This window comes from Aythya ferina, assembly GCF_964211825.1.
Source record: "Aythya ferina genome assembly, chromosome: 3".
NCBI lineage: Eukaryota > Metazoa > Chordata > Aves > Anseriformes > Anatidae > Aythya > Aythya ferina.
In genome coordinates, this window is record NC_140298.1 from 97,968,584 (window position 1) to 97,995,161 (window position 26,578).

Sequence of the window (26,578 nt, forward strand, 5' to 3'; positions counted from 1 at the left end):
TCAGCTTTTTGTATGGATTTATTTAATTACAGCACAAGTTGGAGTACATAAAAAGCTTTACAGTGACCTTACCTATATATACTTCAAAAATGAACTGTTAATACATCAGTTACACATGTAATTCACCTGAATAGTGAGCAGTGTCTAAAGCATTTGCATTAGTTAATCCGTTTTAAGTGGCAGCATCAGCATTGCTATTTTATAGTTTCACAAATTCATCAAAGGCTTAGCCACTAAGACTTAAAAGCAAAGCACAAGACTCCTGCAAAAAAAGTAGCTTATTAAACACTGTGGTTGTTTGAGATGTACTGCAGGTGCAAAATGATAAAGACTAATAATAATGGAAAAGGTAAAAACCCAGGTTGTTTAACAAACAGTTGAAAAAGATTGGTCATGTAGTCATCACTGCCTCAAGTACCACTCTGGTTTCCTTCCCTGCTATTTATTTGTTTCTACTGAATATATAGTAGGTGGTTTTGTCTCCCAAATCTTTTCTCCCTCTCTCTCCCTCTGCCCCACACTCCCATTTCCTCCCACTGAGTAATTTATGGAGCTCAGAGAGCCTCCAAAATGGCCTGCTGCTTCCTCGTACTCATGGGTTTATTCCAGCAGCTCTTAAAACAGCATTCATTAGGCCAAAACAAATGAAAAGTCTGCCATTATATATTCTGAGCGCACCATTTTACTGAATTTGGGTGTCAATCTCTGCTTTTAGGAGCTGTAATGTAAATTCAGCATAGTCCCATTAATCTACCAAATTACGGAACTATTACAAACTTCCATTAAATTATCTCAGGGTAGGAGTTGAGCCAGAAATATACTTAAATAAAAACACACTTTGCTGCAGTGGTGCTTAGGATCATGCTGGTAACAGCTACACAGAGACGCTCTTGTTCAGCCCAGGGTGAGTCTGAGGTGCCAAATAATGGCAGACCCACACAGAAATAAATCATTAAATGCTTGTTACTACAACTGCTCAATGGTACTACCATTTCCCTTCTTGTGCTTTCTTAGGTTTCCCAAGAGTAATGCCACTGAAAAAAAAAAAATAAAAGCTCAGAGAAAGATAATTCTAAATCTTCTGGGTTCATTCAAGTAGAAAGCACTACATGTCAGTCGGACACAAAGCAAATCACCCCAGTACCACGGTTAAGCTTTGTGGTAATAAAGGGTATCCCATCTGTGGAGCAGTCAATGGGATGGCTACCACAAAGCAAGAAGAGCAACAGGCCACTCATGAATAGCAAAACTCGGGATACAGCACTGAGAGGCAACCAAACAGCACAGGAGAGTTCCAGCTTTCATATGAATAATTTATTCTTTTATCACTTTAAATTTTACCAGGTACTGATTTACAAAGATTTTATTTTTTTTTTTTTTTTCGGGATAGAATTTACATCCGCTACTGCACAATTTCGTTCCTTAGTAGGGTATGATTAGCATCCTTCCCATGTTGCTTAACAGTGCCTGTTTTGATCAAATAGGGCCATTCTTTTGCCAATTATTCCTTTGACTTGCTTTCCAAGTGTAAACAGAATTTGTACAAATGGCTTTGCTGCAATTAACATTCTTTTTACAGAACCAGTTAATAGATGGAAATAGTACATTTCCATCTGTTATTAGCATTTGCTAAGGCGGCTTGTCTCTTTATTCAAGCAGGGATTTGGTTTTAGACGCGACGAAAGCCCTAGGAATTTCCATGTCAGGCAGCTCAATGCCTCTTTGCCACAGCATCACCCTGGAGAGGAACCCAAACTACCTGTTTGGTCTGCTGGTACGGGGCATCCAGCCCCTCATTTCAGAATGGCAAACCAAAATACAGACATAATACCCACAGCTCAGGCTGCAGGAGCCTGTGCATGCTTCTGAAGGATTTGTATGCGATTTGTCCCTGGAAAAGAGCTATAGGATGCGGTCCAATATTCTAGTATTGGAAGAATAATGTCATCCGGGTTTGAGATTATGCACACATGAAGTGGGAGGCCTGCATTCCCTCCAGGGAATTCAAGACTAAATCTTTTGGCAGATGACCTTGAAAACAGGAGTGCCCTAGGGAGGAAGAAGCACAAAAAAAAAAAAAATCTACATGTCCTGGTAAAGGTAAAGGTAAAGAAGGCGTCTGTGAGATTAATGGAGAATAGCAGAGAGGAATATGTCTCTCCACCTAGTCTCGGACCATTCAGTGAGGATGGAGGGCTGAATTCACCAACCTGGATAATTTCCGAGATTTTTAGCCTATTAATGCATAATACAAAATATGTAAATATTTGCAGATCTGAGATGAACTCCATGAGGTCCTGCACTCCTCTAGAGATGTGGATGAAATCACTGCAGGCTAAGAAAGCAAACGCTGTCTCCATGTTCCCATGCAAATGCAGTAGCCTTCAGGCAATTACGTAAAACAACTGGTTTAAAAGCGAAAGATATGCAAACACAGTTTGAGGGTGGCCTAGCACTTCAGTTTGGACCATACAAGCAAACATATTACAACGGTGGCTCCTGGGTATCACATCACCTCATTTCCAAGGAGTTGAGGCAGCAGCTAGGTAGGTGCGCAGCTGCTCATACACAAGCAGTGGTGGATGCATGGAGAGGAGCGTGCTCGGCACCTCTGCAAGCCAAAGGGACGGATTGCTCAGTTTAAGTTAAACTGGAGAGTTCTGGGATGATAATTTTGGTCTTCAGTGCCTGAAGTCTGCCTAAATTCTGGTTTTAGTACACATGTACTATTTTTTTTTGGCTGCGCTGAAGATGCAAGTGGCAGGAAAATAAAAGCAAACAAACTCACAGCAAACCTGCCTCAGGCTTACCAGGAAGGAAACGGAGGCCAGAAAGTAGGAAACGTGGCCACAAACACAGTGCTGCTGTCAGTCCCCAGGCTGTGAGCGTGCAAAGAGGGCGCAGAGGAAACAGCCTCAATGGACAGCTCCTGATGGAGGCCAGGCTCTGCTCTCACGCTGCGTAAACAAGCAGAAGTGGGTAGGCACTTGATGCAACCTCTGCTAAAGATGTAACTAGCAAAAATACAAACCACGGCAGGTTTGTAGAATGCTTCATACTGCAAAGATCATTCCCCGAAGTATTTCTTCACGGAATATAGCAAGAAATTTTGGAAGGACACATTTCATTCCTTCCTGAGAGTCTGTGGCATATTTTTGCAGCTCAAATCATGGAGACCTCCCAAAAGTCATTTAGCAGCATTTTCATGCATTAACAGGAATGAAAATGCTTACTTAATGATTAGTTAATAGGAGTGAAAAAGCTGTCTTGCTTCCTCACTATGCTGTAGCATAAAAACTATACTACAAATTATTTTTAACTAGGAAATTTTATTGTACTGTTAGATAAAACTGACATTTCCTTGTGTGTTTCTGGTGACTCCACTAATTCAAAATCTGGCCTAGTGCTTATGCCTTTAAGAACCCATCTAAGTGTTTCACTACCCAGCTTGAAATACTTCCTACAGCTAACATAAAAAATGATGGTGAAGGCAAATACATCATTTTTCTTTCCTTTTCAAGCTACAATGCTGTAATTTCATTGAGTCAATATTTCCAAGGATTCTTGTCTGACAATTAAGTCCATCATTCAGTGAAAAAAAGAAAAAAAAAAAAAAAAAAAAAAAACACAAAAAAACAGTTTCTTTGTGAATGGCTGATGAATATGCCATCTGTGGCATTAAATTCCACTGCACCAACCTGTACTAAGGCCAGGAGAAACATCACACAGCAGGCCTGCAGCTCCCACCTGGGTGATGCCTAAATTAGCTCACTAGGGAATGGGCTCGCTTGGCTAAGAACTTTTAGGACCGAATCACTGTTTGCTAAAGGATGGCTAATTGGATCAGCTGTGTTAAAACCTCTGTGCAGGACAGCTGTGGAAAAAAAAAAAAAAAAAAGGAAAAAAGAAAGGGAAGGGGAGAGAAGGGAAGGGGAAGAAAGAAGTATCTATGAGCTTCACTATTGCCCTCTGTGAAGGTGTCTCTTAGGACAGAGCCTGCTGCCTTCCTTTGGAACTAGCAATAACATAGAAGAATGCTAATGTTCTGGTAATGGAAACATCTTAATAAAACATAAAAAGATCTGCTGCTCTTTGATGTAAGGTCCCTATGTCTCTCTAAAATATGCATCTCTACTAGAACTTTGAATATAAACAATTCCCTTCCATAGTCCATGCCAATTCCAGGCGGAATCACTAATAGGAAAAACATTGGTTCTGTTTTTCAGAAAAGGTTTCTCAGTGGTTTACTGTAAAGCTAAAACATTTGCTTTGTCTTCCTATCGATTTGCTTTATATATATAAAGTGTATAAAATAAATGCAAGTGCCCTTTTCAAGATAGTTTGTCTGTGTAGACAGGTTACACTTTTCCAGTTCCGAGTAACATGATAAAAACGGTACGCTCCGACTTTCCACAGGCAGGAGGAACCCCTCTCGGGCTGTGTCTCATTAGGATGCTGCTCCACAACCAGCGTAATCCTATGACAGCGTGTGCCATCAGCATGTTCTGCAGTCGACAAGGGCTTATCGATTACAGCAATCAATCAGAATAAATAAAGCAGTCTCTCAATCAAAAGACAGGGAGATAACACCATGCCAGTGCACAACAAAATCAACATGTGTAGGACATTCCTGTTTTCCGTGTCCCCCTTTGATGGTCTTGCACCCAGTTGGAAAAGCCTCTTGTCACAGGGTACTGAACACAGAGCGAAACATTTAAGCTGTCTACAGACGGTTTCAAAGCATTTACATTTGGTTTAGGTTAATTTTCCTCGACCTGCAGTTAATTAAAGAGCAGTTGAAGTACAAAATATTTCCCCCAGCTCTAGTGGTATACATGCTCATGTCAATCTGTTACAGTCCGAACAGCTTTAGTCCACTTTTGTTATAATTTAAAATCTCTGATAAAAAAGTAATAAAACAATGTATTTTTATATAGAAACCATTGCCTTTTTCAAATAAAGAACATATCGACATTTCATCTCTGCTATAACATGCCACATTTTAAAAAGGTAGCTTGCCCCCTTATTTTTTTTATCTTTGTATGTTCACAATATGAACATGTGGCACACATTTGTGTCGCTTAAAACCTTTCAGTCTGGTATCTGTTAAATATCTGTGGTTGAAATTCCTGGGACCACACAGTGCCATGTCTTCCGCAAACAATCTATTGCACCACCAACGAAAGGCTGCGATTGAGACAATCTTCCTGTACTTCCCTAACACAGGAAACAGTTGGTTTAACACAAAAACGAATACAGCTAAGCTATGCTGCCAGCAGTGTTTGTCCCTTGGTATCATCCAGGGGAGGAAAGAAAACAAATGGCAGAAGGCTCCAGCCCCGATTACAACTATGTGCACACACACAGCCAACACTAACATCTTATTATGACACTGTCGTCAGGAATTTTTAGGAATCCAGGTGTACAGAACTTTTCTGACATCAGGAATTGGCACAAATGTAATCCAGAGATTATCCTTTATAGCAGCTTTTCCTTTTGTTTGCTCAGCTTTTCGCGCAAAGCAGAGCAAACGTGAAAGAGTTACATGTACAACCGAGTAACAACCAAGTGGCTCCAGACCAACACCTTGGGAGGGGAGAGGAGGAAAGGGGAGCCCCTTCTCTCTGCAGACATGCTGGAGGGGGTCCCCTCTGTGGAAGGGAGTTTATGGGTCCCCCAGAAGCTGCAATCCAGCTCCCTGCTTGGCAGCCCAGAGCCAGGCTGGCCGCCTCACAGTGGGAGAGAGCCCTCCGGGTCCCCTGCTTTCTCCAGCTTCTCCGGCAGGGTAAGCACGAAGGGTAGGAGGACGCCCTTGGCGTCAAAGGGAGCTTTGAGAAGCTCTCCGTCGAAGGTGCCCTTGAGCCCGCCATCCGCCTCCACCTCGCCATCCTGGGCTAAGCAGAAGCGGAGGGTGCCGGTCCGGTTGACGCAGTAGATGGTGTTGCCCAAGGCGGCGCAGCGGAAGGGCTGGACGGGGCCACCGCTAGGCCGCAGGCTGGCACACTGGCTCCAGCGTTTGGCCACCGTGTTGTACCGGAAAACTTCCACGCCGCCGCTGGTGCCCCCACCCGGGCCCTGCTCTCCACCGCGGCCGCTGCTGACGTCGAAGCGGTAGATGAAGTTCTTGAAGGCCACCATGTCAGCAGAGCGCCGGCGGCTGCTGTTGTAAGGGCACTCCTGCCACTCGTCACGCTTGGGGTCATACTTGAGCAGGCGGTAGAAGAGGGACCCCCCCGAGACGTAGATCTCCCCGTTGCAGGTGGTGGCCTCGTGAGCCACGGCGAAGGCACCCTTGGGCAGAGGTGCCACGGGGCTCCAGCGGTCAGCCCGCGGGTCGTACTTCTCCACGGTGAAGAGGCACTCGCCCCCCACAGCATAGAGGTAGCCGTCCAGAGCCAGCAGCTTGAGCTGTGAGCGGGGCTGCGCCAGCGGGCGCACCTGGCTCCAGGTGTCGGTGAGGGGGTTGTAGCAGAAGACCTTGTCGGAGAGGCGGGCCCGGGGCTCGCTGCCCGCCGGCCCCGCCGCTATGCCCCCCGCCAGGAAGAGGTAGTTGTGGAGGACGCACATGGCGCAGCCCTTGGCGTTGGCCTCCTCGGGCAGGCGCGTCAGCACCCTCCACTCGCGGCTGGCCTCATGGTAGCAGTGGATGAGGGAGCCGCTGTCCTCCAGCGACACCACGGAGGAGGGGCTCTGCGGGCGGCTGCTCTCGCGGCTCTGGGGCCGGCTGCCGCCGCCTGGCCGCTCAAAGGCGTCGCTGACCTCGGCCACCAAGAGGCAGCGCCGGCCTGCCTCCAGCCGCCGCTGCAGAATGAGGTCCCTTTCGGCACCGCTGAGGCGGCCGTAGACGCCCGGCTCCCGCAGCACCTCCAGGTAGTGGTCGCTCATGAAGCGGTAGGCGGCCTCCCGCAGCTCCGCCAGCCGCTGCTTCTTGGCCAGGCACAGCAGCTGGTAGCAGTTGTCGAGGCAGAGCTGGGCACGCATGGCCTCGGCGGCGCAGTGCAGGGCGCAGGGCATCTGGAGGACGCGGGCCCCGCTCACCACCTCGGCCAGGTTGTCGTGGCGCACCTCGCCCATGCGGGCGGTGTAGACATAGTCAATGAGGAGCCGCAGCGCCCCATAGCTCACCCCCTTCACCCGCAGGATGTCCCGCGAGGCACGGGCGCGGAAATAGTCGCTCTTGGCTGCCAGCACCGACTTGTGAGCCCGGATGCGTTGCCCCGACACCTCGATCACCAGGTCGGGCTCCTCCACCGGCCGCCCTATGGGCTGCGTGCCCGATGGTGTCCCCTGTGCGTTGTTGGCCTCCTCCTCCTCCGACTCGGAGGCTGCGCTGTTGATCTCCCACTGGCTCTCCACCACGCGGCCACCAGTGGAGGCTGGCGATGGGGCCCCACACTCGGTGGTGGCAGCGCTGAAGCACAGGGAGGAGCTGAAGCCGCAAGGAGAGGCCAAGGTAAGCGGTGGGGTGCCGGGCCCGGCCCCGCTCTCCTCCTCCTCCACTGCGCCGCTGCCCTCCATGGAGCCACCCTCCACCACAGCCAGGCTAGCTGCTCCGGCCCTGCGTGGTGCCGCAGGGGATGGCTCTTGGCCACACCGCTACACCCATCACCTGCGGGGAACAGCGCAGAGCACTGAGCCTCCGTGGCCCAGCCTGCACCAGCTGCCTTCTCCCCTGTCAGATGCTGTCGGTGAGAGCCTAAACCTCTTCCCGGTGTTGGTATCGCACCTCGACAGCCTGAAAAGCTGTTCTGGTTTTCCTGTTATTATATGAAAATTTTTATGAAGTTTTTACGCGCAGCGTCCTTTTGTGACAACCGGTCCCACACTGCGCTGGGCAATGAGAAAGAAATGTCCTTTGAAGTCAGAGAGTTAGGAGTACTATCATAGCTTGTTCACCATGTGCAGCTATTTCAGGGGAAGAGAGTGGTTGCAGTCTGTTCTAGAAGGAGATTCCCCATGAGCCAAAGTCTCCTTGGCATGAACATCACAGAGGTTTCTTCATCTCACTGCTCCTTATATGCAATCCCACTGTTGAAAAAGAAAGTATAAAAAATCAGTCAGCTTTAAAACATATTCTCAGTTCACTCCGAAGTTCAGGAATGCTAAAGTCATGTTTCCATTAATGGTACATCAATAGTATCCTGAAGTTACCAAAATTATACTAATAGAACTCTAATCATTTACAAAACTTACCAAAGGATTTTTTTTTGTTATGACAAAAGCAATCTGACATGGATATAACAGCATATGTAGCTAGAATGACGATGTAAATCAAACTTCATAGGAACTGATTCAAGGTTTAAGATTTCCGCTAATATAAAGCAGAAGAGAGCAAAAATCACAGTAGATAATTCGAACATGAAGGGTTTGTTTTTTTTCTGGGAAAATGTCAAGCTACAGGACACAGCTGTAAGTAGGTTAGTCCCTGTCAGCACAATCACTGCTGAGCTTTATCTTCATTTCACAAATGTAGTTTTCAGAACAAAATGCTTTTTGACTTACTTCTTTATAAATTTCCTAGGTGTGGTTTAAGTTTTTATGAATCACATATAAAAAATGGTCCAAATGTACTTATCTTCACATAATGAGGACCTGCAGGTCTGATTCTATTTTTAAGGTCAGTAATTTCCATTACAATCCCTGCTGGCATATTTTTGGAGTACTGAAGGAACACTTCATCCTGCGTAAGATATAGCTTGTGATTTCCTTTCAGTAGAGGTGAGATATTTATCTTCTTAAATTTGTGTTAGAAGAGTCTAACTCCTGAAGCTTTTTTCTTGAAAATATAATTGGTAGATGGAATTGTCCATAAATCCCTGAGATGGACGTAAAATTTAGAAACCCAAACTTGTACAAGCAAACTTCAGTTAAATGAAGTCAGACTTCTCTCATCAGACTTCTCTTAGAGGTTTCTGTTCAGTGCACTTGCCTTGCAAAGGACTTTCTATTACATTTGAGTACATTAAATTAGATGACAAATCAATTTTGAGGTCTGATTTCTGGACATTTGAGCCTTTGAGACCGCAACAAGACCTCAGTACTGTTTGAAAACTCCTTACTAAAGATCAGATTTCACTAACTTTTTATTTCTCGTTTAACTATTTTAAAATTTGGCACTTAGGAACTTTGTAAGAAGTTTTATGAACTTTGGATATAGCCTCAGCAGCAAGTTTCCAAGGTCCAGCCCCTAACTCTATATGTTGGGCTTTACTGGCTTATTTTCTGCAGCTTTATTTGGATGAGTAGAAATGCAGTGCCCTCTGCATGCGCTTGGTGAGTGAGACAAATTGCTTCATTAATAACTTAAAACTGGTCAGCATCCCTCTCAAAGTGATTTTATTTTTCAGTGAGTCTCCACAGTATCGAATTCACTACCTAACCACTTATTTCAGTTTATTATACTTTAGATATTAAGATTAATCTATTTTCTGACCCAGGCCTTCAGCTTTGGTGGAGAGCAGCTACTGTAAGTGACACTTGTGAAATGACAAAGGTCAAATGGAGATGGTTTGAAAATCACCTAGAATATCAAGCTCTGATGTACTGTTATATTTAGAAAATTGCTACCAGTATAACATCAATGTCACATAAGTAAGTACGTGAAACATTTTGTGTCTGCTCTGCTCCTCTGGGGGCTGAGCACCCTGATATTCTGCCTGTACTTTCCTACAGTTCAGGACAGCCTGACCTCCTCAATCGTTAACATTTAAGGGTTGTTAATATGCTTTCTCCCACTGCTGTCAACGTTATGATCTTTTATAGATCCAGACAGCTCATTTCTTCGGCCACTTCTCCCAAAATCTCCTTGGGCTTTACATTCCCCCTCTACAAGAAGGAATGAGTGGCTTTAGGCAGCTTCAAGTTCTCCGTCTACTACTTGATTTTGCAAATGAAACAATAAAGGAGGACTGAAAGAAAATGCTCCCCAAAGCAAAGCATGAATAAAAGTGAGAAGTCAAAAATAGTTATCTGTAACACCAGTATTATCTATGTATGATGAAATGTATTTCCTGCATCATGTCTCCGAGGAAAATCACCAATAATATTATTTGAAGTTTTTAAGAATGGCATCCAGGGAAAGCGAGCTTTTAAACTTTCTCAAGTAATGAAAAGAAAAAGGATGAGGTCCTCCTCAAGCACTGTAATCAACCCTTATCCCATACACAGATATCTGCTGGGCCGAGAACTCTGACATGCCACTGAAAACACCCACCAGGGTCCTACCAAACACCTGCCTTGCCATCCCCTCGAGCAGTCACAGTGAAGAGGGAGGGCTGATAGTACGGCTTGGTAATGGCAGCAGCAGAATTCTGAAGAAAAAAAAAACACCTTCTGTTATATTTACAGCTAAGTACCACGAATATGCTGAAATTCATGCTGAGCATAAAGAGGATTGGAATCAAAGTATCACACGCAATTTAGTTAACAAAGAACTCCACGGGGAAGCCGAAGAGCTGGGAAAGCTAAGGGAGGGTTTGGAGGACTTTGTAAATTACAGACCAATGGCTGCTCTTCTAGTCTCAGCACCTTTGTCTAGCTGCAGGGATTACACAAAGATAAAGCTGAGAAAAACAACGCGCAGAAGCTGTGGAACCTTTCCATTACTGAACAACGCAACCAGTCCTCAGCCAAAAGGTCATGGATTTATTGTAAAACAGGAAGAAGCTGGAAGGGACAGATGGAAATACAATACTGAAATCCTTCTTATTTTTCTCCCTATCTACAGCAATCAGAATTGTGTTGCTGACACAGAGCGTTCAATAATTACAGAACCACAGAAGACACTTGGTAACTTGGCTGATTTGAAAAGATCAGAGCTTGTAGTTAGAATGATATAGTTTGGCTTAAAACAAACCTGGCTTTACTACTTCTTCAACACTCACAAACAGGATAAGTGCTGGAATACGAAGCAAGAGTGCATAGCATCCACGGACTGATGTCACCTTTTATACCAGGGACTTTTAAGCCAGAAGCTAAATTGCATGAGCCGGAGCTGTTTTCATTATCATGGGTTTGGTCTGGGGATGATGTCATGTTAATGGCCAGAGGTACTGCCAACAAACACGAATTGCATTTACGGGCTTGGCAGTGACACGCTCGCAATGTCCTGGATGCGTGCCCCCAGCCTCAGATGCTGTGAGACGTTGCCCTAGGAAGAGAACAGATAAGGCGAAGCTTTTTCTGAGAGGAACTGTAAGGAAGACCTGCAGGTAGAGTTTCCTGGCACGGCATTCATTTGGCAGTTCTTCTGATACAAACCAATTAAATGCTTGTTTTGCATTGTTCCCTCCCTATTTATTTCTTTTTATGAGTGCAGTGCCAATAACCTCTGACCTAAACCCTGTCCTCTAGCAAGACCCACTGGCTCTGGGGAATATGCACACGTGGGAGGAATTGGGTTAGTGCTCTCCAGTTCACAAGTGGAAGCTGCTCTGACTCAATCTTGGGGTAAATTAAAGCCGTGCTTTCCCTATCGTAAGCAGCTCTAATTTACATTAGCAGGCGATCCTTCCCGCGAGAGCATAGAACTGACAGAGTGCCACGCTGCTCCACCTTAGTCCAGGAAATGCTTTTGTAAAAACTTGTTCTGCCAAATTTCGCTCCAGCGGAGAATTCCCTCAGGAGAGAGGAGTCATCTGATGGAGACGATTAAGGAGTCCAAAGAGGCAAGATCATCAAAAGAGAGAAACATCCCTTGTATTTATTAAACAAACAAACAAAAAAAGGTAAAGAAGGCTGTTAAAAGTAGAGCTGGCCAGTACTATCATGCAGACTGAAGATACCCATCTCAGTCTGGGAGAAGGCAAAATCTTCTGGAGGGCTGAGTCAAGTGTGAAGAGGCTTGCTTACTTACAAAAATGGTCTGTTGCACTCCTGCTCAGTGAGCAGCTCTGTGAAATTCAGGACAAAAATGCTCTCTTCCTTACTGGAGAAGACATCTGGAAAATAGAGGTGCCAATTCTCTGAAAGCAGCTGCTTGCAGCACCTGAAACCCTGCATCCTGTTATAGATTTAAACTCTAGATCTTGACTAACCTCCTACTTGTTAAGAAAAAAAAAAAGATTGTCTTTCAAAGGCCAACCCCAAGAAAATTGTAGATTTTTTTTTCTTTTCCTTTGTTAAAATTAGCAGTGCTCAAAACTGAGGTTACAACGCACTGCCAGTGCCTACCTGGATGTATCACTGGAGCTGCCTGCACAGCTTCCTTGTGACCTCGTAAGGTGCTGTGATTTTCTCACACCATGCAGTGGAGGTATGAGTGCTTTTATCTCTTAACTGCAACATTTTCATACCACCAGGATGAAAAACAACCATTTAAGAAGTGCAGCTTATGATTACAGACCACACAAGAAACATGTGGGCAGCAGTTCCTCATCAGGAGCTCAGAGGAATAAAAGGATGTGAGCGTATCGGGCAGGGTCGGGGGGAGAGGAAATCGGTCATAATAAAAACGTTATCAAAATCTTGATGGAACAGATATTCTGGCTAGCAAATCAAAACTAAAAATAAACAGAAGTTTTGAAGAGTCATCACAACCAGAGAAAAGGCTTCCTATCAGTGATATCTGCAGAGAATAACACTCGCTAGAAAGGGAAATATCTGTTTGAGTTCCTTCCAGGTTGGACTCTTCAGAAGTAATTCGGAAGGCGCAGTGTCTCTCAGGAGTTCTCACACGGAGAAGGAAACAACACTCCCACAAAAGCAACAGTTAGCAAAGGTTAAGTGCAAGCTACCTCTAACATCTCCTGGAAGAAAGAAAGCCTAACAAAAACAGAAGGGTTAAAAATGAGGCTTTGAATGACTGCAATACCCATGGGGAAAACTCCAGGGCTGGTGTCTGCCACTAGCGCGCTACAGATCAGGAGGTAACGGCATGGCAACACCACACTGACTGCAACAAAACTTCTTTTGTGGAGAATTGCATGGCCAATGACTGGGTTGAGCTGTAACACCCAGTGTGGTGCTACAGCTAAAAGGATGAAGGCAGTCCTTGAACTGGGAAGTAAGGAGCAACAGTAGGGTAAAGGTTATCTCCTCATCTACAGCATCGGTAGGTTTATGGGGTGTGTGATCATGCATGGCACGTGCATGCATGCATGGATGGATGGACACGTGCATGCTGTACGTTTTGGAAGCAGCAATGAAAAATCTGGGAGTATCAAACGACTTAAGAGCTATCAAAAAACATTTCAGGGAGAGACTGAGGCTCTGCAGCCAGACAGGGGCTTGCTCTGGCTCCCCACAGCTTACGCCAGACTCGAGCCAACCCCCAAGCAAAAAGGTGATAGGAGCTTCGGCACCAGCTGGCAGCCACACTTCCGAGCCTTTGGAGAAGGTGGCTTGTGCTAGCAGCTTGGAGAACTGGTAGTGCAAGCCTGAGAAACGCCGTGCAGACACTTCTCCGGGGCTTGGTATGTTTATTTTGTGACTTGATGACTGTGAACAAGTGTAGACACATGAACGGTCTGCAGGCTGATGGCTCGTGGAGAGGGGCCTGAACAAGCCAGGGGGTGGAAGCTTAAACAAAGCAAAATGTTTTCACCACTGGGAAAAATAAATAAAAACACAACAAGAGACTACCACAGCATATTGTGAATGCTGAAAGTTTGTGTGGATCAATGGGGAGAGGGAGGAACAAGCTTATGGAAGGGAAATCTGCTGAAGACGACTGAATACACACTAAACACTACAACTGTATCTATCCAGTTTAGGAGGATACTGAGCTGGAAAATGGTCAGAGTATTAATATTCAAAAATAAATTAGTATCCCAGGAGGAAAACCACATTTTTACCCTGCTGCACACTTCTTTTAATACTGGACTGTGGCCCGTGAGGGAGACGGGATGATGGGTGTTCGATCCAACCCTTATTCTGATGAGATTCACCTCTGACACAGATGAGGAAGGGAAGACCTAGCTTCTTTATCTCTAGGTGATCTCCAACCAGGAGACTCACTGGAAGGCTCTTTGGGAGGATGAAGTTTGACAGGATCAAACCAGTTGATCTCGCGATCCTTTCCAACTTAAATTCTGGACATTGCCACACACCAGGAGTGCTGGCATCAAGCAAGGCATCAGCTTGTGATGATTAAAGGCCCACCCAGGGTGTTGGTGTGGTTCACTGCCCTAACGTTGATGGCTTCTCATCATTGAACAGTGTTGTGAACAAATAAATAACTGCAAACATTCAAAGTCACTTTGGTAATGATGATATAATAAAGGAGGGGGAGAATATCCATCAAAAAGCCAAGTCAGGTAAAGATTGAAGATTTCTACAAATACATTTCGTAAAATAAAAGAAGATTTGGGTTTTGGTGGGCATAACAGCAGAACATTTGATCTCAAAGAACCTGCCACATTTTTGCAACACACCTGCTATGTGGTGCTCTTTAATACAGAAAATAGGTCCATATATATGGGCAAAATGAAGTTCCTTGCTTAAGATAAAACTGGGTTTTGTTTTTAAGTTCATTACAGAGTGGACTTACAGATTACAGAGCTGAAAGCACCAGAAATCTGTCAAAGTCTGTCACCATTGTGCTTGAGGAAGAAAGAACTTGAGAAGTAACAGTATACTTCAAAGGAAATCCAACAAAATCCCATTTGTCTGAGACTTATGCCTAGGAAAAGAAAGTAAAAGGAAAACTTCTAGAGAAGGGAATAATAAAACTACTTCTTTTTCCAGACTGAACAGGCTCATTGATTTCTTGGCAAAATATCTAAGTGATGCTTTGAAAAGCAGACAGCCTTCAGACACACAGCGAAAGGCATCCTTCTCATTTCTGGAGAACACACATTGTTTCTTTGCTATTTTTACCCAGGTACTTTTTCCAACTGAAGGCTTACAATCACTCGAGCCACAGCCAAAAATTACAGGCCATCTAGTTAGATTTACCAAATAGTTTCAGATTTCTCTAGACATTATCTCTACGCAGACCTTGGACCAGATTCAAAGATGGAGAGACGTCTTTGTCTCCGCAAAGGGTGACTTTGAGGGCAGTTACAGATGGCAGGAGGCAATGCAGCAGAGATATACCTAGGACAGCCAGATCAGATAGCAATGAGAGCCCAGCACGACAGCACAGAGCCCAGACTCCCTAATCTGAAAGGAAGCAAGGAAATAGCCTGCAGAGGCTCCCGTCTGCCATCGCAGTGCTGCTGGTAGAATGTGCTGTTGGACCTATAACTGTGAATTTTTAGGTGACTCATGGGAGTCTGACATTTTTCATTTATTGTTTCGCGGAAACCAGGCCAAGGTAGAGGTAGACGGTGCAGGCCTGGGGCCATATTTCCACACAGCACCGATCTGTGGGTGGGATGCACCTCCCAGTTCTCCCATGGAGGCAGAGGCGAATGGATTTAGTGTGTCTGCACTGCGCTGTGTACTGATCTGTCTGCAGCCAGCTCCCGTGCTGGAATCTGGGGCACACGGACACGTTTGCACGCCGTGTGTAGGCACAGCTGCATGCCCGTTGAGTGGGATCCTCAAGAACCAGCATATGAGAGCTACGGGGGGCTAGCCAGCAGAGAAATAACAAAGATTATGGCAATGAAATGCTTGACACAGATGACCAGGAGGTGTTAATTCTTGCTTTAGGTGCCTTAGCCCAGAATCGTTTCCAAAATAAACCTTTAGTGTTTTAAAAGATACCAATACTGACACTTGCTGCTACTTCCCCTTTCTCTACAGTGGGTAGAGAACCAACCTAGCCCCAGAGGAATCTTGCTGCTGTTCCTTCCTTTCTCTAACAAGCTTAAACCCCCCAAATGCCAACTGGGGGGCTGCCCAAACCATCAGGCTATGGACTATGAGAGGAGGGTTACACTTCTTCAGACTAAAGCTGCAGTACTGTCCACAGAAACAACCAAAATGTTACTGAGGGAGAGAAAAAAGAGCGTGGGGATCTGTTCCCTGATGAATGGGAACTTTCCCTATTTCTTCCCATTGCATCCTGCAGGGCAGGGCTCAGTTAGGCTGCCCGGGGTACAGTCCTTCCCAGCTCCTGCTAGGCTTCAGGCTTTGCTGATCTGGAAGCAGAAACACATGCGAGAGGTACTTCTGCGGCACGACTCTCCTGTCAGAAATACCTGCAAGCTGTCAGCAGCGACTCCACCAGGCACTGGGGATGTTTTTAGCAGCAGTGATGTAACTGAGGGCTTAGCAAAGTATGAGGCGACCCCACATCGTCGTCAGAACTGAACAAGTGAAGAATAAAAAGTCCGTGAAATGCATGCTGCGAACGTTACTAGCAGGGAACAGTTGCAGGCCACTCTGACACAGAAATAAAATAGGTTCCTAGTAAAATACTTTTATTTCCACAGCCTGACACTTTCTGCATTTGATGTATAACATTCTTTTTAATGTGAACTCCAAAAGCTGAGGCTGGGTGTTGAGGTAAAAGCTTTCTGGATGCACTGGTTTCTCTGACTATACTCAACTTTGACATTTACAATTTACTGCGAGCGACTCAGTATTTCTCATGATAAATATATTTTCTTCATTTAGCACAGTAAATAACTAACATTTAAGACGCCTGAATTTAAAGGTTTCAAACGACTGCCTGGTTATCTAATTTTATTCCTGCAAGCACAGGCCAAAGAATTTTACTCCTGTACCCAGCCAATAACTTCTGGTTGAATTAGGTCAAAGCATTCTTCTGTTCAAATCATCCGTCTCACAGCTATACAGCTTCTGTTTCAGCTAATGACCTTGCTGGAAAATCAGGTGTCAGATGGATCACTGTGGATAAATACACATGCTATGCTTTATTTTAGACTGTGCTTTTTCATCTTCTGTACTTTTATACCTGCTGACTTGCTAGCTCTCTGTTTTTCCCAAATGATCTATGCTCTTTCTGAAGAGACACGCAGACTGGCAGCAGCGTGATGAAGGACAATGATGATCACAGCTATCTCAGGATTGTCCTGTCTGCTTTTTGAGTTCCTTACATAGAGGAAAAGTAAAGGCTGTAGTATGCCTGAGTAACTTGTGATTCAAACGTGTCTCTTCCGTGCGCTATAGGATGAAGGCTCATTGATGAATGTGGTTAGGCTTGCATCAGATGCAGCAGCCATGGTGCTACTCTTGCATTTGTAAAGCAGCAATTTGGGCAGAGCTGAAGACAGTCAGGATGTGTAGTAAGAACCAAGACCATTGGATCAGGATGTGAGGGGAAGTATTTTGTTTTATGGCTAGGATTTGGGAGGTGTGAGAAGAAGCACAGGCTTTGGGGTCCTGATTTCTGGTTCGTGGCCATTTTGAGGTTTTGATCACTGGCTCCTATGTCTAAAGTTTTGCTGTCGCTGACTAGGCAGAGATTTTAGATACGTATCAATGATATCTTCTCAAAGCAGATATTAAGGATTCAGCGACTGTACTCTGAAAAGCTGCCTGATACTGGGCGTGTAATAAAAGTACTTATTTCCCTCCCTGTAAGGCTGTAACAATGTTGTCTTGGCATTGGGCTAACATATCAACAGTCTGATAGATATTTGCACCTCTGCTGCCCATCCTAAAGGCCTTCTGGTTCTCTGCCACAGCAGTAGGAGAGCAGAGGAACCACCTACCTCATCCTGAGCAAGGAGAAGGAGCACCAGTGAATGTCACCATCTGAACATACACGAGCAGTCTTTGCCTTCCTCTTCCTGTACCACAGGGTAAAACATCTTGCGACACAGGGAAGCAACTGACTCCAAAGTTGACAAAACAAAACACTCAAGTGACATTTACTTTACCGCTTCGGCATTTGCTGTGGAAACCAAAAGCCTTCAGCACTCTATTATCACTTGTTATTAAACAAGAAACATGTTGTCTCAGTACTGCCCACTTTATCTCTGCTTCACGGTGCTTTTTGTTAAGAGCAGGGTCTCACTTCACTCTAAATCCCATCCCTGCTACAGACACATTAACTTCACAAGCATCAGGATTTCCCACACTGTACCACTGTACGTACTAATGTGTACAGTAGCTTTTTTTTTTTTTTCTTTTTGAACTGAGGCCTCTGAGGGAGCTGCAGTGAAGGAGATGAAAGAAAACTACAGGATAAGAGGAAAGCTCTCCCATGACGAGATTTGTCTTTGATTGACTGAAGCAGAACATTTATTGTTAGCATGCCATTCCCATAGCAAAGGGCTGGGTTTAGGTTCTTAGCATCTAACACTTTAAAAAACGAGTGGCAGAAATCACAGCTTATCTCCAGTGCTCAGGCTCTGTTCTTCCAGTCTGCTTACGAGAGGGAGAGAGAAAAGCAGAACTGTTTCCAAGGGAAAAAATAAAAATAAAAACCAAAAACATTGCAGATCTGTTAACACATTGATAGGCTGAAATGATTCAAGAGTCCGGGAGCCTTTCGGCAGTTAGGGATCCACAGGCAAAGCTTACTCTCATCCTTAAATACTCCTGGGGGAATCAGCGTCCAGAGAAACAGCAAACAGCTCTTGCTAATCTGTGAGGCGTGTATGCAAAAGAATTTCAATGCTATTAATTAATGCAAATCGTGTTGTGACAGACAACATAACAGCATGGAAGCTGCTTGTCCAACTTCTGTGGAGCTGTATGGAAAGGTTGTGGTTTCTGGCCCGTTCCCAAGTGAATTAAGCAAGGCTGTCAACTGGGCTGTTTTAGCCAGAGGCACGGCAATGGCAGCTCGTGAAACACTGCACCTGAAAAGCATTTACGTGACACATCTTTCTTCTCCTTCTGACGCACGCTGCAAGATCTGTAGAACTACTGGAGGTTTTTTCAGCTTGTTTTGCATAAAATAAACTGACTAAACTGATCGTGAATTCCTGCTGTCCTCACTGATGAGGTATAAGAAACTGGAAAGTACCAAATGTGCTTCGTAGAACAAAGCATCCAGCCAACACTTTTTCTATTACCACACAGTTGTATTAACTTATACCATGCTGACCCAATCTTGTTATTCTTCCAAAGCCAAAACTGCCTGTTTGCATCCAAGGAGGACAGAGAATAGGCTACAGGATTGCCAACACTGCTTAATAAGAAAAAAAAACACTGCACAGCAGCGTTTATGGTCCCAGTCCTGCAGGGATTTAAATGCAGATTTAAATGTTAGTCACAGGACTAGCCCCACTCATAATACTAACGTGAAAATGTACGTATAAACTGTTTGCCTAAGTAATTGCAGGAGGAAGGCAAAATCTCTACCCATTTACTGTATTGTCACGTGCTCACTGGCGCTGGCACAAGGCAGAGGGCAGGAATATATGGTCCAGGCTAGGGAAGGAGCAAGGTCTCTTCTCGTTCAATGAATGCTCAGTCATGGATCAGGTTAAACTGACTGCCAAATCCTGAACTGCTGTAAAGTAATTCTTTGTCAATAACAGGCAGTAAATCACATCTGTTCTCTACCAAAACGACACCGAGACCAAGAACAAAACAGAAAGAACAGATGATGATAATCCATTAAAAAGTAAAACAGCAGACTCAACTACTGTCCCCAGAACACTAATGAGATCAAACACAGTGAAAATGTGCTCATTTTTAAAATAGGTATTTCCAAGGACCTAAACTAGTAGAAAATGACTTCTCAGCTTCTGCTGATGGGAAAGAAATGGCCTTCTAACTGCAATGCTGCAGAATCTCAGCAAGCATCAACAGCAAAATCCCTGCAAAATCCATACAGGATCTTACAAGATCAAAACCAAGACAACCCCCCAAAAAGTTTAATTCTACTCCGAAAGAAACGGCACAATTTCATGTTTTATTATACCCATCTTTAGCAGCCAGCTGCCCCTAATATCCTCTTGCAACAGGATACTACAGGATGCTGAAACCCCCAGTAAGTAGGATCTGGATCCAGTCATCTAACCACATCCCTGTCTCTCAAGTAACCTAGGCCAGCCCTAAATACTATAATCCCGCTTTACTACAGTAAAGCCACTTAATGGCTTTCATTGAATGTGCCTGCCAAACAACGGTGATCTAATATTTATTGATGTTTCCAGACATCATTTTGCCTACCTATTTGGACTATTTGTTACACGGAAAAGCGATGAGAGCAAAGAGTTTGTAGATGAAAGGAAGCTGTTAAAGATTTCAGACTTCCTAAATTGAAAAGTTGAACCCTAAAAGTGCCACTTCTGCCAGGAGTGAGACCCTGAGGAGCAGGAGGAGCTGGAGCAGACCAGGGACTGGTCCTTGGCACCTTGACAGGTCCTGATCAGACAGCACCATTAGTATGGGGTGGCTGGCGGATCCCACTGTCATGCATCAGATGTCCTAATTAAAGAGGGAATGGATGGTGGGTGATGGGCCCCAGGAAGAGGCGCACACAGAACAGGCAGCAGAGGTGATGAGCTGGAGCAATATTTTTCGGAAAAATGTTGTTTTGCCTACACGAGCGACAGATTAATTAGTATTTTCTATAAACATTTCATCTAATTCCTTCTTGGGAGGCAGACGGTTAAATCTGTGAAAGATGGAGGAGCTCTTTAGCTTTTCAGCTTGTGTAAAAGGATTGTTCTAGTTTATTGCTTTCCTAATTTTTATTGTCCTACATTTCCCAGCTTTTTGTTCTAGTTTCAATTGTTCACTTTAATTGCTGTGGAAGAAAAAAAAAAAAAAAAGCTTTACAGAATATTATTTCTAGAGGGCTTTTCTCCTCGATGAGTGAAAAAACATCAGCTGTAGGATTTAATACCCGTCATGTGCTGTGCTGTGGGTAAGTTTGGGCTCGGGGGGGAGGCCTCTTTTTGCAGGACCAGGCAGAAAAAGCTCCAGATTTCAGGGGAACAAAACGCTGTAGGACTTTTCCTGGGGTATCGCCACAGTCCACAGTGCCAAGCCCTGTGGTGTGTGCACACCTGGGGCTCGCCCCATCCGTGTGCTCTCTGTAAGCCCGGGGAAAGTGGCATAAATATATATATATATATAGGGGAAAAAACGTGCTGCCACACAGCAGTGCCGGGAGGCTGGCTCACGGGGATTTGCAATGGGTCGGCGGGAGTTAGGAGGAAGAAAAGACCGTATATAGAAAGCAAAGGCGTAGGTGTGCTGTGGGGCAGGAGGCTCGGGAGGTGCCCGGGGGCTGCCGATGGGACCCGACGGGGCGCCAGGACGCCGCCGTGCCGCAGCCTGGCGGCTCTGCCCTCCGCCGCCTCAATACCCCCGGGGGGCTGCTCCCCGGCCCCTTCCCCAGCGCCTCTCCGGGGCTCCGAGCCCTTCTCCTCCTCCTCCTCCTCCTCCTCCCGTCTCCCCGCCGGCCCCGGGCTTACCTTGCGGCAGCGCGGAGACGGGCGGCGAGCAGCACGGCGCTCCCGGCAGGGCTCCCGCAGGGCTGCCCGCCCGCCTCCCGCCCCGCCCCGCAGCCCACAGCCCGCAGCCGGCCCGGCCCCACCTCGGGCCCGGCGTGGTGCTGGCGGTGCTGGTGCTGGCGGTGCTGGTGCTGGTGGTGGCGGCTCCGAGGCGAGCCGGAGCCTGCGCCGGCGGGGAAGGGGGAGGAAGGGGGTGGGGAGCGGCGGGGCGCTGCAAATGGCTGAACGCGGGAGCCCGCTCCGCGCTCGGCCCCTTTGTTCGCCTGGCACGCCGCCTGGGGGCCTGGCACGCCGCGGGGAGAAGCGGGGTCCCCCCCCCCCAAAAACACACACGCACACACACAGCCCCCTTCTCCGCCCCCGGCACAGACCTGTTGCTGAGCCGGGCGGGCAGGAGAGGGAGCGCTGAGGGGAGGCTCCCCCCTGGGAGGAGCCGGGGCCTCGCCTCTGCGCGGTCTGAGGTAACTGGGGGGGCTCCCTGTGGCCGCAGCCCCCCGGCTGGTCCCTCTTCAGGGAGAGGTGTCCCCACAGCAGGCAGCTCCTTGGCTGTATTGTTACGCAGAATCACAGAACCATTCAGGTTGGCAAAGACCTCCCAGATCATCTGGTCCAATCATCCCCTTACTACCAATGTCACCCACTAAACCATGTCCCTAAGCACCACGTCCAACCTTTACTTTATGGGTCTGCTCCTGGTGAAGGCAGCCCTCCATCCCTCATACCCCACTGCAAGCTCCAGCCAGGCTTCCACCAAGACCTCCCAAACACCGATACCGTATTTTCCAAACCTTTACAAACCATGACCTGTGCACAGATATTCCACATATCCATCACAATGTATAGTTTTCCTGCAACACATCCTTAAAATATCATTCTTCTGTAGCTTTTCTCTTTTTCCCCTTCTTTCCACTCGCTCCAGTGTCCTGTCAGGCTGGTTCTTCAGCACCAGCCCATCTCCTGGCCCTCAGGGACACTCCAAGCAGACGGGCAAAGCCTCTCCCTTCTCCTCACTCACAGCAAACCTGACTCATTTCATCTGGTGGTGGTGTGACCACTGCAGCTGTACGTTCTTCCAGCTTCACAGTAACAGTGGTTAAGCATGGCTGGGTGTCATCTCAGCCATTTTGTCCTATTGCCCTACTTCTGAAGCCTTCTGGTTTGCTCAAAGTCTTACCGCATTATGTGTTGAATTAGTCCCTAATACACTACAGCACTTACCTACATTGCTGGATAAGTGTAACCACTTGAAATCATTGGCTCCACTCATGTTACACGCTTACTTAAGTGGAGTGCTTAGCTGGAATGCTAGTTTTCAAGCTGAGGTCATGTCTCATCTCTGCTGAGAGAGGCCAGCATGCTTTCTGGGGCCACAACAACACAGTGTTGTAGGGGTGACTGCAACACGTGTCTTCAGCAAAATTGTGAATTTCCTGCTATTCCCTCATTTGGATCAATTACGTTACTGGAGCGTTGGTTTCTGTTCACGGTCCTGTTCCTGGCTAGCTGGAAGAAGTGTCCATGTGATACAAGGAGATCCATTAAAGCCTGCTGGAAATAACTCACCTCTCCTGCATCAGGAACTAATCTTCCTGCTATTTTGTGTTACTTTACATACTGTACATTTCAAGATGACACTGAAACTAGACAACTAATACAGGTCTGGGAAATTACTTTCGGAATCCCTGATGTTCTGCTCCTATGTGGACTATTATCTCTCCCTGAGATGCCTGACTTCTGTTTACATTAATGAGAGCTGTGTGACTGTGCCAACAGTATCATATCCGAGATCATTCTGACTCACGCTTTCTGTCTATGTGGTGATTTTAAGCACTGCTGAATATGTTTAGCTCCTCTTTAGGTTTTACTGTCACATCACACTCCAGGCTGGGTTTACAAAGAAGTGTCTGATGTATGGTTTTGAGAGACAATTGAGAATCAGTGGCTAGGAAGTAGTGTATTTACGTGTATTTATTGGTCATACTTGCCCTTGTCTGCAATTCCCAAACTTCCTGAACATCAGTCTAATGTCCACCCACTGGTTCTGGTTCTCTCATTTCCTCGCAACTTGAATTCACTGAGGTTCCATTTATAATTAACGTACAGCAATAAACATGTCTGCGAGGCAATATTTCTCACCTAGCTAAGACATTGTATTTTAGGATGAGGTGAATCATCCTTTGGTGTTGCCTGTTTCTCTCCATTAGCTGTAAAGTCATACTGGTGTAGTAGTAGACAGTTAATTTTAAACACCTGGATTACAAGGTGAATCATTGTCCCAGGGTAGAGAAGGCTCTGTCCTAAAGGCAACCAGGTATCACACAGCTCTTCTGGTGCATCATTTGGTACCTGTCATGCATTTCTGGAGCCCAGCCAACACAGCAAAAATTCAGGGGTGCTGACAGCTTGTTATTGCTGCTGCTGGCCAGCAGGACTTGAGGAGAAACCTATGTTGTGCAAGGGCCGATTAGCCTGGAGCAACACCTGGAGAGTGGTGAAGACAAAGAGGTGAGAGAAGGCAGAAAGGGAAGAGCTGGGTGTTAGCAATGCGCTGCCTCAGAAGATGTAACTGGGCAGCAAGCAACTAGCTAAGGTTTCTGGTAGCATCCAGATCTGGACAGATGTACATGTGCACAGAGCCAGTCAGAGCTCTGCCCTTTCTGAGGTACCTTCCTCGGCACATTTCTCATTTTCCCACTGTCTGCAATAGCAGCTGCACTGCTGTGATTCCCAACCCCATTGTGCAGCACTGGGCTACCCTGGTAGATGGGCAAAAGCACTCTTCTTTGGTAAAATTAGCAAGCAGTTCACATACAAAATTTATCATTTCATTTTCAGGGGCTTTGATTTCTAGCCAATGAAGCTCCTGACATTCTCATTTAAGGAGGTTAGGAATCATTTAACAAAATCATTATTTCACCTGGGTAAAATACTGAGTGCATATCCTATGGAACAAGAGGCTTTAAACCTTCCTACATATAGGGCTCAGAGTATAGCCCATGCAGGCTAGCTTTTTCCAAGAGCCTCTTGAACAAATAAATGTAGCAACACCCAAATTCTGGAACTGGCGTGGGTAAAACCCAGCAGCATTGCACCTGCACATACAGGAGCAGGTGTCCGACAGGTAGTGGCAGTAGCTGGGATCAGCGGTCCCTGCAGTATCCAGAGATTCGGTTCATAGCCAGAAGCCAAAATGTAAGCAAGCCAAACAAACAGAAAAGAAAACACGACTCTTTTTGCTCACCCTGTGTTTGACAGCTGAAGACTCCTCTGTGAAATGCTTCTTGGTACTATAACACGGAGGCCTCAAGCATTGGTTTGGTTGCTATTGCTGGCACAGGGCAACAGCTCGTTATATTTCTGCTGAGCAGCCAAAGATGACTAAAATAAATCTTGTATATCTGGAATACAAAAAGTATACATGCTGCAGGCATGTTGCACAGGCTATATAGTATTGAGAGAACAGTAGGTTTGATGACTCAAACTGATCTACCTTTGTGTATTATTATTATTACTTGTATGTAATACACCCAAATAGGAGAATGTAAAGAAAAAGGATGAGAAAAAGGGCAAGATACCCTTATTGGAAAGGTAATCAGCTTGTGGGAGACAGAGTGGTAATAACCATAAGGAAAAATAGATCATAAAGATTTCTTTAGGTTTTGTTTTTAAAGAGCAAAAAGCAGAGACAGATCAATATTGTTTTTAATTTAAGGAAAAAAAAAAAAAAAGGAAGAAAAAAAAAAAAAGGCAGAACAAAGCAGACTGTCTTACTGAGAGTTTTGTCACCTGAAACAATGCTCTGAACAGGTAGAACAGCTTTTAATTAGGCTGAAAGCATTTGATAGGGTTAAAAGATGGGGAACATTCAGCACTTAAATAGATGAGCAGTTGGGAAAACAAGCACATAATCTCCCAGTTCAGTAAAAAGATAATAAAAAACAAAGGATTTGAAAAAGAGAATTAAAGCCTACCCTTGCTCTTTACAGTAGGAGGAGATTATCCAGGCAGTGTTTCTTCTCAGCCACAACCAGCCCAGGACTGTCACGCCACCTCTCTCCAATGTAGCTCCATGGCTGCCACTATGGCGTGTGAGCAAAACACCTCACAATCAGCACATTTCTCCCCAAATTCTGATCCACCCACGAAATGTCTTCAGGTAGAGGTGGAGGCTGTAATCAGCTGCTTGCCTGGACGGCTGGGTTCGTGCAGGGAAGGGGCCGTCACGAGGACTCCACCTGATGAAACCTCGGGATGCATGCAAGGGACAATTGAGGTGCTCTCGTCTCCAGCAGCACAGAAGCAGCTGACATTAACTGATGGTGTCACTTGTGTCTGATCCGGATTAGGAGCAGCATGGGCTGCTTGTAGCAGTGTTGTAGAAAGGTTGTTGCACGTACAGATCTTGGCTGAACTAGGATCCTTCCCGTTGAAGTACGCAGTCTGTGCTCCCCAGCTCTCCACAAAAGAAATCCCTTTCAAAAGAGCACCTTCAAAAAGCATTCAGAGCAGCCAATTACTTACAAAGATTTCATCTCCTCCAAGGTGTGCCATCTTCCTCTTAAGTGTTCTGGCTCATCCTCCGGGTCGGGACACACTTTAATGATCACTGTGATTATCCCTGGCGTATAACAATACGCACAACAGCAGAATGTGCAGTTCTGCTGTCAAGGCCTGTTTTGCTGGAGGAAAAAAAATCCCTTTGAACACCTTGGAAGGTCGTGCTGTGAATGACTAACCGCCTTTTATGGAGCAGTTTATGGAGCTTGGCCAAAGCACTTGAAGTGCTTTGGTCATATGTCCACATTGTTGCATTTAAATGGGCTTGCACAGTAAATCTTCCTTTGCCTGGGAGAATTTCAGATCCTTTCAGAACTGTTTCAGTGTTGCTATTTTCATTTTCTTTTGCCTTAGGGGCGATGAGTGTTTCTGGCAGTTTGGTTACTGCGCATGCCTCTCAGGAAAAGGCTACGATCAAGTAAGCACAAGTATGGGGAAGCAGCAAATCAGCTAATTCTGAAGATCTTGATCCAGATTTCTCAAATCAAATAGCAGAGAGATCTAGCAGAGCACATGCTGCATTTGCAAGAAAAATAGGATGTAGGTTCCACATAAAGATCCTCAGTCTGAACGGCAATGGAAGTAAGCTGAATTCTGAGCTCTGGCACCATGCACAAGCGTATGATCCACCACATGAGTCTCCATGTACCAACCACTGCTATCTGCATGGTAGGCGTAAAGTCCACGCTGATATCTATGCTCCCATCATAAAGGCATAAAATAAACATTTAAGAGCAGTGGGAAGA

At 45.7% G+C, this 26,578-nt stretch overlaps 1 protein-coding gene across 3 annotated transcripts; it reads right to left on the bottom strand.

Annotated features, from left to right (window-relative positions):
- On the bottom strand, positions 1 to 25,860 carry KBTBD11 (kelch repeat and BTB domain containing 11). 3 transcript variants are annotated; one of them, XM_084513614.1, is made up of 3 exons: positions 25,247 to 25,860; positions 24,517 to 24,673; positions 1 to 8,028 (listed from the first exon to the last, which is right to left on the bottom strand). In XM_084513614.1, exon 3 carries the CDS (start codon positions 7,516 to 7,518, stop codon positions 5,731 to 5,733), a length of 1,788 nt encoding a protein of 595 aa, XP_084369740.1. In that variant the 5' UTR covers positions 7,519 to 8,028; positions 24,517 to 24,673; positions 25,247 to 25,860; the 3' UTR covers positions 1 to 5,730. The 3 variants fall into 3 exon arrangements, 2 of the variants coding, with proteins under 2 accessions (XP_084369740.1, XP_084369739.1); XM_084513613.1 differs by lacking the exons at positions 24,517 to 24,673; positions 25,247 to 25,860 and adding an exon at positions 21,237 to 21,400; XR_014691055.1 differs by lacking the exons at positions 1 to 8,028; positions 25,247 to 25,860 and adding an exon at positions 23,657 to 23,756 and having other exon boundaries at positions 24,517 to 24,665.
- Positions 25,861 to 26,578: the final 718 nt, after the last annotated feature.

Coding starts and splice junctions, on each gene's coding strand:
- KBTBD11 (XM_084513614.1), bottom strand. CDS start 7,518: ATGGAGGGCAGCGGCGCAGTGGAGGAGGAGGAGAGCGGGGCCGGGCCC.